Source organism: Amblyraja radiata, chromosome 11 (genome assembly GCF_010909765.2).
Source record: "Amblyraja radiata isolate CabotCenter1 chromosome 11, sAmbRad1.1.pri, whole genome shotgun sequence".
Taxonomy (NCBI): Eukaryota; Metazoa; Chordata; class Chondrichthyes; order Rajiformes; family Rajidae; genus Amblyraja; species Amblyraja radiata.
In genome coordinates, this window is record NC_045966.1 from 36,854,693 (window position 1) to 36,869,369 (window position 14,677).

The 14,677-nt window shown below is 41.7% G+C and overlaps 1 protein-coding gene across 3 annotated transcripts; it reads right to left on the reverse strand.

The window, feature by feature from the left end:
- Positions 1–483: 483 nt before the first annotated feature.
- Positions 484–13,224, reverse strand: prelid1 (PRELI domain containing 1). Of its 3 annotated transcripts, none has more exons than XM_033029675.1 (6): positions 13,094–13,224; positions 8,021–8,198; positions 6,563–6,785; positions 5,201–5,314; positions 4,209–4,287; positions 484–2,592 (listed from the first exon to the last, which is right to left on the reverse strand). In XM_033029675.1, exons 2-6 carry the CDS (start codon positions 8,110–8,112, stop codon positions 2,453–2,455), a joined length of 648 nt encoding a protein of 215 aa, XP_032885566.1. In that variant the 5' UTR covers positions 8,113–8,198; positions 13,094–13,224; the 3' UTR covers positions 484–2,452. The 3 variants fall into 3 exon arrangements, with proteins under 3 accessions (XP_032885566.1, XP_032885567.1, XP_032885568.1); XM_033029676.1 differs by having other exon boundaries at positions 13,030–13,198; XM_033029677.1 differs by lacking the exon at positions 13,094–13,224 and adding an exon at positions 10,377–11,144.
- Positions 13,225–14,677: the final 1,453 nt, after the last annotated feature.

Below are 14,677 nucleotides of genomic sequence, written 5' to 3' on the forward strand. Positions count from 1 at the left end.
AGAGGCTTTAATTTTTCATCTAATTGGATCATAGGTGTTTTTATCTACCTGTAAATAATCTCCCTCCAACGTTCAAGGAACCCAGGATTTTGGTACTCTGGCTGGCGTTCAAATACCTTGAAATGCCTCTAATCATAACAAAATGGAACAGTGGTGACATGCCAAACAGGAAATTGCACCTCCTGGCTCTGACAATCCATGTGGTGTCATCAGCCATGTCAAAACAAGGATTCAAATGCACTTCTCTCACAAATAGAAAATTGAAGAAGAACTCTGGTCTTGCAAAATAATCCTACAGTGAAGGGCAACAATCTAGTAGCTATCCTAATTAGTTGCTACGCATGCATCGCATGGTTGTGTTAAGCAGAAAACGAAAGAATATCGCTAGGATCTACTCAAATTAAAATGAAAATCCAGAAAAAGGGCAACCATTTCTGTGACATTTCAGAAGTTGGTTAAATAAAAGCAGCAGGTAAACATAAGCAAGCGTAATGGAGTTCTGGCCAAGTTGTCTTTATTGCAATTTTTTACAACAGTATCTATTTTTAACAATGTAAACATTTTCACATAATTTACACACTTTGTTTCAGATACATTTAGCAAATGTGGTTGACAGTACAGTATTTATCAAGTTTTAAAACCTCACAGTTGCTGATCACATTGCTGGCTAACAAAACAATATAAAAACAGTAAACATAGCTTTGGGATGAGACTTCCAGCGTAGAATTGTTGGGATATTTCAAAAAGAGATGGAAACAAAACTGGCCTCAGGAAATTTGCAAACAACGTCCCCCATCTCCCAATAGTGTGCAGAACATACAGTAATGTTAAATCCTGTCCCCCTGAAACTCCAATCCAGTGCGGCCAACTGGACAACGTGCATTTATGGCAAAGTTAAATGTGGAGGAGTCACTGTGGTGGATGTTTATGTTAAAATGTATTTTGTGTGTTCCATTACTTTTTAGTTGTATGACTAACTTGGCAAATGAAATTCCTCGTATGTTGCAAAACATACTTGGCTAAGAAAGTATTATTGTATTGTATACTGCCTCAGTGTAATCTACTATATTTCACGCTTGTACTTATGTATGGTTGTATCTAATGTATAGTAAGATTGCTACTGAACTGTATACAAAAAAAAATCTCACTGTACCCAAGTTCATGTGACAATAAAGTACCATTAATATCCGAACCATACAGTAAACCTATAATAGTACGCATGAGACAAAATAAGAATGTTGTATTTTTAATGAGCAAATGCCACAATTCCTGTTGGTTTTTAATTCTGAGTTGCAGGGCACAGCAATCTGGTGTGCCTTAAACACATTTAAAAGATTTTTCCCTATGATAAAGCACTGAAGTTACGAGATATTTATGTTGAGTTCATACACCTATCATCTAGTCCATGAAAATAAATATTTACGTGGAAACAAAGAGGGAAACCAAAAGGGTTAGCATTAAATGAAAATGTTACTGGTCCCAAAACAGACTGAGGGAACTTACAGATTATTATTTCCTGACGTTTTCTGTGATTGAGTATTATAGACTTTTGCCTTGCTCTCATAAACACAATGAATCCAGCGTTTCCTCTGTCCCAATGCTGACCACAAAGGACAGATATACAAATAGGGAAGGGATTAGAGGGATATGGCCCAAATGCTAACAAATGGGACCAGCCCAGAAAGCAACTTGGTTAGCATGGACAAGGTGGGTCTAAGGGTCCACTTCTGTGCTGAATCGCCTTATGACTCCAATGGAACACAGCAAAAGTAGTAACCTTGGTGACAAGCAGAAATGTAAGTGCAAATCTTTTGTCGCCCTGAGGAAGAGATTAGCTAGTTTCTCGGTAGGGAAGGTCATTGAGGCAGATCTGATTGCATTTTCACTCCTGAGTCTCTAACCCTTTATAATTGAGTTAAAATTATCTAAAGATCATCCTCCAGTTTTGCATAAGATTCAACAAACAGAAACAATTACTTAAAGAACATGATGTGCATTTAATTGTTTTGCATCATAATAGTTTTTTGCCTCTATCTCACTCTCCAAAACAATATTTCTTATTCTTCCCTTTCCTTTACACCCCACCCAATTCACAGCAGCTTTTAAAACAAAATTCTACAAATCATGTTTGGAAAGCTTGTCCAAAGACCAGACAAAGTGCCTTAATTTAGAATACTTCAAAATATCTTGAACTATCTTCAATTTGAAATGTTGCTGATTTAAAATTACTTAATTGGATTTTTTTTTAGATTGAGTGATAAATACTTTACATTGGTTGTATAATGCCTTCTTTCGGATTCATTCTACTAAATCTGTTGGACTGATTGACTAAATTTCTGCAAATATCTCCGTGAAATTACCGGTACATTGATGGTTGCGACTGCTCGATATGCCAAACTGCACTGATTGAGCTTGTGTTTTCACACACAATAGAGGGTAAAAAAACAAAGCCTTAAACATATTGGGTTTTTTTCTGTGGTCCTGCTTTGCTGGCAAGATTCTTTGCTTTCTCTGTAGCTGCCAGCGCAGTTTCCTTAGCCTTCTCGGTTACTTCTTTCGCAGTCTCTCTCAATGTTTTCATTGGTGTTTCACCTGAAGAGGGTGGGGAAGGGAAGAGATGGAAGGGAATGGAAAAAATAAACACCATTAAATTGGGCATTTCCAGACTCAGGATAACCACTGGGTTACTATTCTGCACTCTAATACATTCTAATCAGATTTTACCAAAAACTGTAATTCATTTAATGACATTTCAGAAACATCAACAGTTCAGCATCTGAATAGCAGGTATTCCCTTTCAATCCACGGGGGATTCATTTCCTTCCATCTCACGCGGCCCAATTTCTACACACCCTTTTGACTTAATGGAAAAAATAATTGTAATATTGTGTAGCATCTAAAGAATTCTGAATTAACAGTGTATTGGCATATTAATAAGAATAACCTTCTCTGGGTTTATTTGGAAATAAACCTTGCTAGGTTATTGGAATTTAACTACATTAAATGATTTTGCAAATTAGATTTAAAACTCAAGACTTTGTTTTCCAATGCTGAATCTGGATGTCACCGATATAAAAAACAAAAAACTACACTGTAATCCAATATATATATTTTTTAAAGAATCCATTTCTCTCAAGCCCCAAGGTAGGAGGGGAGAGGGTGCAATGACCGTACAACAGCAATCAGGTATAAGAAACCAGTTGCCAGATGATGTAGTTGAAGCATTTTGACAATATTTAAAATACATTTGGACAGGTACATGGGTTTAGTTGGCAAATGGAACTAGCTTAGATAGGGCATCTTGTTCAGCATTGACGAGTTGAGCAGAAGGGTCCGTTTCCACACTGTATGACTCTATGAGTGCAGCATTCATTGATTCCTTGGATAGCGTGTTCATTACAAGGAGAGCATGAATAGGCTAGACCTCTATTCCGTAGTTTAAAATAACACGAGGTGATCATTGCAACATACAAAGTTCTGAGAGGGCCTAACAGTAGAGATAGGAAGATGCCTCCCTTGGCTAAGGCATCTAGAATTAGGTGGGGATCATGATTTCAAAATAGGATGGAAACCAATTAGCATTGAAATTTTTGCAGGACAGTGAATCTTTGAGATTCTCTACCTGAGAAGCCTGCAGTCCACAATCTCATTCAAAACAGAGATCAATAAAATTTTGGATATTGAAGGATTCAAGGGATGAGATGATAGGGCAAAAATAAATCACACTGACGTAGAAGTTCTTGTTGACTAACAAATGAGGCTTGAGGCCAAATGGCCTGCTCTTGTTGAAACAAGGAACTGCAGATGTGGTCAATGTACAATGGGACACAAAGTGTTGGAGTAACTCAGCAGGTCCGACAGCATCTTTGGAGTACATGGATAAATGATGTTTAAGGTCAAGACCCTTTTTCATACCTGCTTCTGTTTCCTTGGCAATAGCCCCAATCTTGTTCAAATGAATGTTATCTTCATTAAAAATTCTCTAGAATATGGAAATGTAATAGTTCTTTAACATTATTTAACCTAGTCCAAATAGATGTCATTTCCACTGCTGTTTCCATACGTCCCACTACTGCTTATTAGGTAACCATAAATGTGATCAATCCTGTTCCATTGGTATGATTAAATAATTTGAGATTGGCATTAAATTGGCTCAGCAATGCTTATGATGCCAGGAAGCGATGGATGCATATCATTTACAGACATACCGTGCATTCTAGCCAGAATGTATTCAAAACCTTTCATAGTTTTAGTTATGCTGTTCTTAAAACTGGCAAGGCCGCATTCCTAAAAGAGATAAAGGAGATGAAGTACAATTACACTCTCGCATATAGGACAGCATGTTAGTACATAATCTATCACTTGATGGATACTTCACCAAAGCAAAGCAAACTATTCAGCACAACTCCCAACGCCTACCAATTTCTACAGATGCAGCATAGAAAGCATCCTTTCCAGATGTAGCATACCTTGCTATGGCATCTGCTCTGTCCGAGACAGCAAGAAATTGCAGGGTTGTGAACGCAGCCCTGTGCATCACACAATTTAGCCTCTTCCCATCTACCCCATCTACACTTCATGCTGCCTCGGGATAGTGACCAACATTAAGGACCACTCACACCCCCGTCATTCTCTCTTATGATCTTTTCCTTCAAGAAGGAGATAGAAAAGCTTGAAATTCATTACCACTGGATTCAGGAACAGCTCTTTCCTTGTTGTTCAGTGCACTTTCTCTATAACTATAACACTCTCTTCAGCATTCTGATTTGTTTTCTCTTTTACACTACCTTGATATACTCATGTATGGAGTGATTTGCCTGGATAGCACAAAAACTAAGTTTTTCACAGCAACTCGGTACACATAACAATAATAACAAAGCAAAACAAAACCAAATCATTTTATGCAAGGAGCATGGTTTATCCTTCAACCTTTGTTACTTTACTCCAACATAAATACTCCACAGTAACTGCAGACAAGTCAAATGCCCAAAAGTATTCAATTCACTTGGCTGCCAAACGGAAATTACACAAGGGTGGTCATACATGTTAGAGCCTTAAACCAGCGAACTATACAAAACACTGGTCTTGTACACTGATGTCAAATTACCTCACACCTCACTTATGGTTGTAATGAATTTAAAAGATTAACGAACAATAATGACTCTCAAGATGAAATGAAAACTGAAATATACACACTGACCTGAATAGCTCGTGAGACGCCATAAAAGTTTGAAGAAATCCAGGCTTCACGTTTAATTTGAGTCCAGTTCAAATTCTCAGGATGTAATCTATATATGCAACACTCCTGTACGACCTGATTGAAACCAAAAACAGAGGCATTAATGGCAAAGGCCTTAACATTTCCATAATGTTTTACTTGACCCTTTCCTCTTGCACGGCTCCTCATTAAATCTAATTTGCACTGCATTCAACATCGTTGACAAGAATATTGTCTCTAATGGTGGTATAGAACATGGCCAAAGTTCCAAAAGAAACATCGTCTTCTTTTGAATGAAAGGTTTGATATTTCAAATAATCTTTTCCACTCTATTAAATGTTGACGTCTATCACTGCCTACCATCCAAATGCATGTTACCATAATCCCAGGAGTGCAGCCTCTTTCTTTAGTCGTACATCCATCTTTCTTCAGTCACCATGTTAACCAATTGCTGAATCAGCTATGCTTCAACCACTAAATCAAATGTGCATTCCACCTTTTGTCCAAAATATTTTTTAATTTAAACTTACATCAATGCTGTCATTCGAATTCCTTCAATTACCAGAGACAGTTTCCCTTATTTTTCATGTATATTTTGAGGATAGCATCCACTTTTTCCACGCGAATATCAACCTCCAAAATCCCTTCGCTCTTCCACATTATTCAAACCTCCCTCCGTCCTAAAGAATAATTTGCATCATTAAAGTTACATCTTCTCAGGCAGTCCATCAGGATTGAGGATGACTTCTATTTACGTTTTGTGGGTTCAAATGTGGTTAACATGAGAAATGCAGATCTTATCACGGATGGGGCAGGTGGTGGATGACAAGGCAGGCAGGTGAGTCATCATTGGAGATTGGAAGTGGTCCATTCCATCCACTGCTTTGGCTCACAATGCACGGAGAGATTCACAACACTAACCTAAATACTACTCAACTTTGAGACACCCGGGAATCAGTGTCTGCCTGGTAATCTCTTCCCACACTTAGAATTACCACAAGAGCAAATGTGCTCATTAATCAAGAGTTGGCCTAGTTACTTCCTCGGAAAGCATGTAAAGTGCAGGTAACTGTAACTATATATCACTGTAAGTTGGTGTGCTACAAAGTACAGAATTTTCTAGGCCTGAGGCATACACTTGTCACACAAGCTCCGGATACTTCAAGGGGGGGGGGGGGTCTTAAATAAGGGAATAATTTTTCTTCTAATATTGGAACTGCATTGTTTCCACCCACTGATGCTGGAACCAAAGTGCAAGACACATGTCATTGAGAAGCATTTGCTCAGGAAAGCCATAGGAAGAGGATAAATCTAAAAACATAAAAATCAGATGACATGACATACCATAAGCCGTGAATGATTGATGTTCCAGGTAAATGTAGTCAGAGTTTTGTGTTTTAAATCAACTACTGAATCTTCTAGAACGAAGGCTGAGTGGGCAACATTAGTGGGAAATAATCGCTCTGCCCACCGAGGGACTATGCTTGTCTTGGTGAGTAGTCGTCGGGAAATCACCCTGTCAAGTGTTACTTCGCGGTGGATGACATCCTCTGTAAGTACATGTTTGCTGGGGGTGTAGAAATATTGAAATATTAATAGCTTTTACTTCAGTTTTAGTTTATCAATCAAAATGTTTTCACCTAGAAAATATTCTAACTTAAAATGCAAGAATAACAGTTATCATTTTATTTTAAACCTACAGCATTGGGCAACATTTCCTCAATAAAGTCCAAGCCACACAATATGAAACAGGCATACCAGCCCTCAGAGTAAAAAATAGGAAAAAGTTAACTGGTCAGTCATTTACATTTTTAACTGTAGAATTCCAAAGATGCAGAAAAGATGTAGTATCTGCCCAAATGATTATAGTAATAATTCATATGTAATTAATTCACTTTTGCATGAGGCATTACTGTGCAAATATCCACATAACGTCACCTTGAAAATTATATTGTAGGATAGAATCCTTTATGCATAGAGAATGAAGTGATTAGTAACACTCCCTTTCAGACAGAAAATAAGAAACCTGAAAAATCACCATCTCCATGATATATAATTTTGACTTCTCATACGTCATCTCAAAGGGCTTGCCAATTGGATCAATTAAGATCCTGGAGTATAAAAGTTATCAGACGTTACATTAGCATAGCCACATTAGATTCATGCCTAAGGTTCCAAAGATGCAAAGTGTGTGGCAAGTTTTCTAACCTAGTATAGCTGATTCTCATAATTCAAATGAATAAACAAATTCTAGAAACTGGTGTTTACAATGCGATCTCCTTTACATTGGAAAATCCAAATGTAGATTGGGTGACCATTTAGCTGAGTGCCTGCGTTCAATCCGCAGGGACAACCCCAAGTTTCCTGGTGCCTGCCCGCTCTAACTATTTTCATTATTTATCAACTGGGTGAACTGGTTTGTTTATTGTTCATCCCCATGACGACTCTAGCCGCACCCCAGTAGGTATTCCCTGGGGTGGAAGATTGCAACCTTCACGTGGTACGCCCTGCTTCGACGAATGCAATCAACCCGGCGTGCACAATCAAATAAGATCAAATAGAACAAGTTGTCCTACAACTTTAGGCTGTGCACGCCGTATGCAAGAAGGTATTCTCTTTATCCTATCCATCCCTTCTTCATCCTCTCTGCAATTTTAAACCAATTTATTTTCTCTTTCATATCTTTGAAACAGTTAACTGTTTCTCTTTCCACAGATGCTGCCTGCCTTGCGCAGTGTTTCCAGCATTTCATGTTATTTCAGATTCCCAGCATCTGCAGACATTTTGAAAAGTTGAACTCACCTGTATGGGTTTGGGTAGCGCTGCCAGAAAGCAGCCAATACTTGGTCCCATGAATTCTTCAGGTCATTCAGACACAAGTAGTACTTCACCATTGCTCCCGGAAGAATAAATCAATAAAAACAGAACTTGGTGCCTTGGTCAAGTTGGCAGAGATTATCATTCCTTGATATGAGATGGCCTAGATTGTTTGTGAATAAAGTTAAGTATTAGTTTAAAGCCCTAACCAGATTAACAGCAGTACTACTATATTATGTAGTCTCAATTCCAACCACCATTTTCTTCTTGATACCAAATGTCTTCTCTTCACATCAATTTCTGTTGTTATTTGTCACAAAGCTTGCCCTGAGACAGTTAAAACTCTCCCAATGACACTCTCCATTCCTTTAGAAATAGAAAATAAGGCCACCAATCATTTTGCTTTTAGTGATCTATTACTGTTGCTTATGCATCAATAATTGATGCCAATTTTTTTCTGCAACATCTCTGAAGTGGCTGCTAGAAATTGTACTAACCATACACAAAAAGTACACATTCACAATCTGAATTAGAATTTTCTTTGCAGTTGGCACATGATGTGCACTTGCAGGAATATTATAGGAAGGGCATTCAAGTTATGAAAAGGGCACAGAGATGATTCACGTGATCAATAAGAATGAAGTTACGATGCCAACACATCACCGGACACACCAAACACGTAACATTTATGTGCTGCACGATGGCGCAGCGATAGAGTTGTTGCCTTACCGCGCCAGACACCCGGGTTCGATCCTGACTATGGGTCCTGTCTGTATGGAGTTTGTACATTCTTCCTGTGACCGCTTGGGTTTTGCCCGGGTGCTCTGGTTTCCTCCCACATTCCAAAGATGTACAGACAGAATTATAGGTTAATTGGCTTCGGTTAAGATTGTAAATTGTCCCTAATGTGTAGGATAGCACTAATGTACAGAGATCGCTGGTCGGTGCGGACTCAGTGGGCGATAAAATCTGTTTCCACACTGTATCTCTAAACTAAACCAGAATTCTGATAACATTTAATTTCCACTTCCAAAAATTAAAGTTTCAGGTTCTCTCAGTTTTTTTTTTGCCAAACATGATTAGTTTAATTTAAAGATACAGTATGGAAACAAGCCCTTCGGCCCAACAAATCCAAGCTTACCATCGATCACTCATTGGTGGGCGGCGCGACTTTCGTCAGCAGCGGCCTCTGCAGTCTGTCTGCGTTTTTATTATTTTATGTCTGTTTTTATGTAGTTTTTGTTATTTTTTGTTGGGGTATGTGTGTGGGGGGGGGGGGGGGTGGGGGTGGTGTGGGGGGGGAGGGGGTAACTTTTAAATCTCTCCCTGCACGGGAGACCCGACCTTTTCTTTGTCGGGTCCGTTGTCGTTGGGGCTGCGACGAGGAGCGGCCTCCAACAGGAAGACCGGGGGCTGTGGTGCCGACTATTCACCTCACCGTCGTGGAGCTGGCCGAGTCCGGAGCGGGTGGAGCGGTGGTGGAGCGCTGCTGCGACCCGACCCCCGGAGATTCGGTGGCTGCAACTGCGGGTTTGGCGGACGGCGGCACCGGTAGCCCGCGGGTCCCTGGAGGGAGACCGCTTTTCAGGGCTCCCGCAACGGCGACTTCTCCCGCCCGAGTTGCGGGGTTGAAGAGCTCCTGGAGCGGGGCCTTACAGCACCGCCCCGCGCGGCTTGGAATGGCCGCGGGACTGCGAGCGTGCGCCGGGGGCTCTAACATCAAGACCCGGTGCACGGCCTTGCATCACCCGGCGTGGCTTTAATGGCCGCGGGACAATTCGCCATCGCCCGCCGGGGGCTTTGACTTTGAGTCTGACATCGGGGGGGGGAGAGTGCAGTGGAGAGATAAGTTTTTTTGGCCTTCCATCACAGCAATGTGATGGATGTTTATGTAAATTATGTTGTGTCTTGGGTCTATTTGTTTGTAATGTATGGCTACAGAAACGACATTTCGTTTGGACCTCAAGGGGTCCAAATGACAATAAATTGAATTGTATTGTATTGAATTGTATTGTATTCACACACTCCCTACACGAGGGGCAATTTACAGAGGCCAATTAACCTACAAACTCACATGTGTTTGGGATTTGGGAGGAAACCTATGCGGTCACAAGGAGATGGTGCAGACTCCACAGACAGCACCTAAGGTCAGGATCAAACAGTGAAGCAGCAGCTCTATCAGCTGCACCACTATGCCGCCATTCTTTTGAAAACGTTCTATCCTTATTCTAAGTAGTTTTCATGTACCTCACCCAGTTATTTCCACTTCTCTTTGCTGATACTTCCCAAAATTTGCTTTAAAATAAAAACAATGATGCACCCAAACAACCTGCTGGATTACCTGGTCATTCAGTAATTGCAGTGCCAGATATCAGTCAAATTTGAACTTGAGTCAGCACCGCACTGTTTTCGCATTATCATTCCCTGAACCTGCAACTGCCAACTGGTTATCAAAAATCACAGCAAATTGTGATCAGTCGTGCATTTGTGCTGAGGATCGGCTCATAGAGTTTAATGCAGGTAAGTACAAGATGTTGCATTTTGGGAAGTCAAATGAGGGCAGGACATTCACAGTGAATGGCAGATCCCTGGGGAATGTTGTAGAGCAGTGATCTAAGTTGACAAGTACATAGTTCCCCAAAAGTGGCACCACGGGTTGATAGGGTAGTAAAGATGACTTTTGATACAATGCCCTTCATCAGTCCGAGTTGAATACAGAAGTTGTGAAATTATGTTACAGTTGTACAAAATGTTAGTGAAGACAAATTCTTAATTAGAACGGGTGTACAGGGTATGGGGTGAAGGCAGGAAATGGGATTAGGAGGCAGAGATCAGCCATGATTGAATGGCGGAGTGGACTCGACGGGGCAAATGGCCTAATTCTACTATAACTTGTGAACTATAGGGAGAGGCTGGGCAGGCTAGGATTTCATTCTTTGGATAACAGGTGGCTGTGGGATGATCATATAGGGAGGTTGCACGACAGTCGGTTCATGACCCATACTGTTGCAACGCTACGCCAACTGGAGTACACGCGATGAACTGCAGGTAAGCACTGATCATTGTTTCCAGGGTAGCGGGACCGTTAAAACCTGCTGAAATTGTCAATTTTTGCGCTGTAAATAATTATGGAAATCGGGATAAACGTGAGAGACATTTATCCTACTTCAGAATTCCAAAAGTGAGGAGAAATGACGGTAGATAGAAGCGAGAGCTGAAGGGACAACAGCCAATGTGCTTGGCGAACATTGGCCGTTTGCTGACTGCATTTCATCTACAGTAAGGCATTATTTGTGTTTTTTCTTGATTCCTTTGGCATCTAAAAAGTTTCAGAAGTGATAAATCTGGCTGTAAAATTTTAAAATCGCATATGGTTCTCAAGTGGGTTTTTACATACAAAAAGAAAACGCCTCTGAAGCAATATTTATCATTAAAAAAATCGCAAACAATTTGTGGGTTTTGAATTACATTTTACTCAGATGCAAGCCAAGGAATGGCATAATTGTTAGCTGTTAATTGGACATAATCAACCTCAGCAAATTGACAATATCCTATTGAAAGGGAGTGGGTGTTTAAGCTGTCGGGACATTTTATTATTTGCCAAAATATACATCTCAATAGCATAATGATAGACTTACTTTTCCACACACCACTCGTAAGTCTGGAGATTTTTTTAATGATAAATTTAGCTTCCGAAGCGTTTTATTTTTGCATGTATAAACCCACTTCAGAACCATGGGCGATTTTTAAATTTTACAGCCAGATTTATCACTTCTTGAGACTTTTTAGATACAAAAGGAATCAAGAAAAAACACAAATAATGCCTTACTGAATGAAATGCAGTCAGCAAACGTGATCATTCCCAACATTTTCCAATTTGATATTTGCACGGCCAATGTTCGCCAAGGACTTTAGCTGTTGTTGTCGCTTCAGCTCTCGCTTCTCTTTACCTTCATTTCGCTTCATTTTTGGAATTCTGCAGTTGGGTACATGTCTCTCACTCTTATCCCGACTTCCACAATTTTTTACAGCGCAAAAATCCACCATTTTGGCATTTTTTAACAGGAAGGAAAGTACGAGTTTCGTGTATTAACAACATATATGGGAAGCTGCGATGTCCTCCAGATGGATTGAGCGACTTCGTGCGTCAAGCCCTATGACCCGGTGACCTTACGTGCAACCCCCCTATAAAGGTGTATAAAATCAGGTGAAGGATAGGGCGAATGGACATTATTTTACCCCAGATAGGGGAATCAACAAACCAATGGATATAGTTTTAAAGTGTAAAAATAATGAACTTCAGATGCTGGGTTACAAAAAAAGACACAAAATGCTGGAATAACTCCGTGGCAGCACTCCTGGACGTTTTGGGTTGGGACGTCTGAAAAGGCAGCCAGACCTGAAACGTCACCTATCCATGTTCATCCAGGGATGCTAGACACAAAATGTTGAGAGTAAATCAGCAGGACCGGCAGCATCTCTGGAGAGAAGGAATGGGTGACCTTTCTTCAGACTGAACCCGAGTTACTTTGTGTCTTTTTGAGGTTGAAGGTGTTAGGGGTTGACCAGAGGGTCAACGTTTTTCATTCAGAGGGTGGCAGGTATGGAATGAGCTGCAGAGTGGGAAGGTGAGATATGTACTATAACAGCATTTAAAATACTCTTGGATGGAGAAGTAGATGGAACATGTTGGTTGGTGTGAGCAAGTTGGGCCGAAGTGGCTGTTTTCACACTGTAAGACTCTATTAGATGGGACAACTTGATCGAAATGGACAAGTTGGGCCGAAGAACGTATTTCCGTGCTGTATCACTGTTTTTCTCTAACAGCCGTTGCCATCAGATTGTTCTTTTCACAGGTCACTGTGAGCTCAGACCCAACAACTTCCTAGCGGGCGGGCGGGCGTGAGGACCCAGCAACCTTCTGCCGGTCATCCTGGACACGGAGTCTCCTCTCGCCTGGTTGTCTCCGTCAAAGTCCACGGACGCAGCCTCACCGCAGCTCAACGACGGCTCGCTGCTTGCCCGTGCCGAGTGCTGTTCCGATCCGGAAACCCTCACCTCTTGCATGTCCTTTTCCCTACTGGAGCCACCCTTCATCACAGCACCTCCCCATCCTCCGCCATCTTCAACATCTCTGCCCTCCGACAGCAACCCTTCCGCGTCCGGGGCAAAGGGCGAAGCTCGCGCAGGCGCCGTGGAGCAGTGAGTGACTCCAAAGCACCTTTGCTTGAGCAGCAGAATCGTGAATTATTCACCAGGGGGAAGTTTGCTAATCTGAGCAAAATTACAATCCCATATATAGTACAAAATCAAGTGAAACCTACTAAATATAACAGAAAACCTAGAGGCCAAAGAAAACGAGAAACTTAAAACAATTAACATCACTAGAGAGAAAAAGTAAAAGGCATTAATAGAGCTAGATTGACCAATCCTCCAGACCTGGAGACCTGCGCTCGTGTGTTTCTAATAGGATGGTTGGAGAGATAATCTCCAAAACTCCTTAAATTCTGAAAAAGAACATATGGATCGGAAAACAACTAAGTTGTAAATTTAAAAATAACTAGACCAAGTGCAGACCCGTTGGGTCTGTTTCCCCAACGGCGTTTTGCAGGGGGGGGGGGGGAGGGGGGGCTGCGGCATCAAACTCATATTAACCAACCCCCAAACACACAGGTGGGGGGAGGGAGGGGGGATGTGAAGAGGGGAGGGAGGGGAGAGGAGGTGGAGGAAATGGGACAGATTTGGGAGGGAAAGGAGAGCGGGGTAGGGGGTGAGAGAGGGGGATGGGGAGATAGATGTGGTGGAGGGGGAGGATGGGGAGGTAGGGAAGGAGGGAGGGAGGGGGAGAGGGGTGGGGGAGAGAGGGGAAAGAGTGGAGAGGGAGGTGGAGAGGGGTAGGGGGAGTGATGGAAGAGGGACAGAGGGGTAGGAGGAAGGGGGTGGCGTAGAGAGGGAAGGGGGGTGGGGGAGAGAGGGATGGGTGGGAGAGGGGTTTCGGAGAGGGAAACATAGAACCATTGAAATTAAGTGCAGGAGTAGGCCATTCGGCCCTTCGAGCCTGCACCACCATTCAATATGATCGTGGCTGATCATCCAACTCAGTATCCTGTACCTGCCTTCTCTCCATACCCCCTGATCCCTTTAGCCACAAGGACCACATCTAACTCCCTCTTAAATACAGCCAATGAACAGGCCTCAACTACCTTCTGTGCCAGTGAATTCCAGAGATTCACCACTCTCTGTGTTAAAAATGTTTTTCTCATCTCGGTCCTAAAAGATTTACCCCTTATCCTTAAACTGTGACCCCTTGTTCTGGACTTCCCCAACATCTGGAACAATCTTCCTGCATCTAGCCTGTCCAACCCCTTAAGAATTTTGTAAGTTTCTATAAGATACCCCCTCAATCTTTTAAATTCTAGCATGTACAAGCCGAGTCTATCCAGTCTTTCGTCATATGAAAGTCCTGACATCCCAGGAATCAGTCTGGTGAACCTTCTCTGTACTCCCTCTATGGCAACGATGTATTTGAACATTGGGCATTGTGACATCACACGATGGAACGTTCACCAGGGGCTGGGGCTGGTGCTGCTTCTATGGGTGAGAAGCCAGTTTAGTTGTGAAATATTGGGGGGGGGGGGGGGT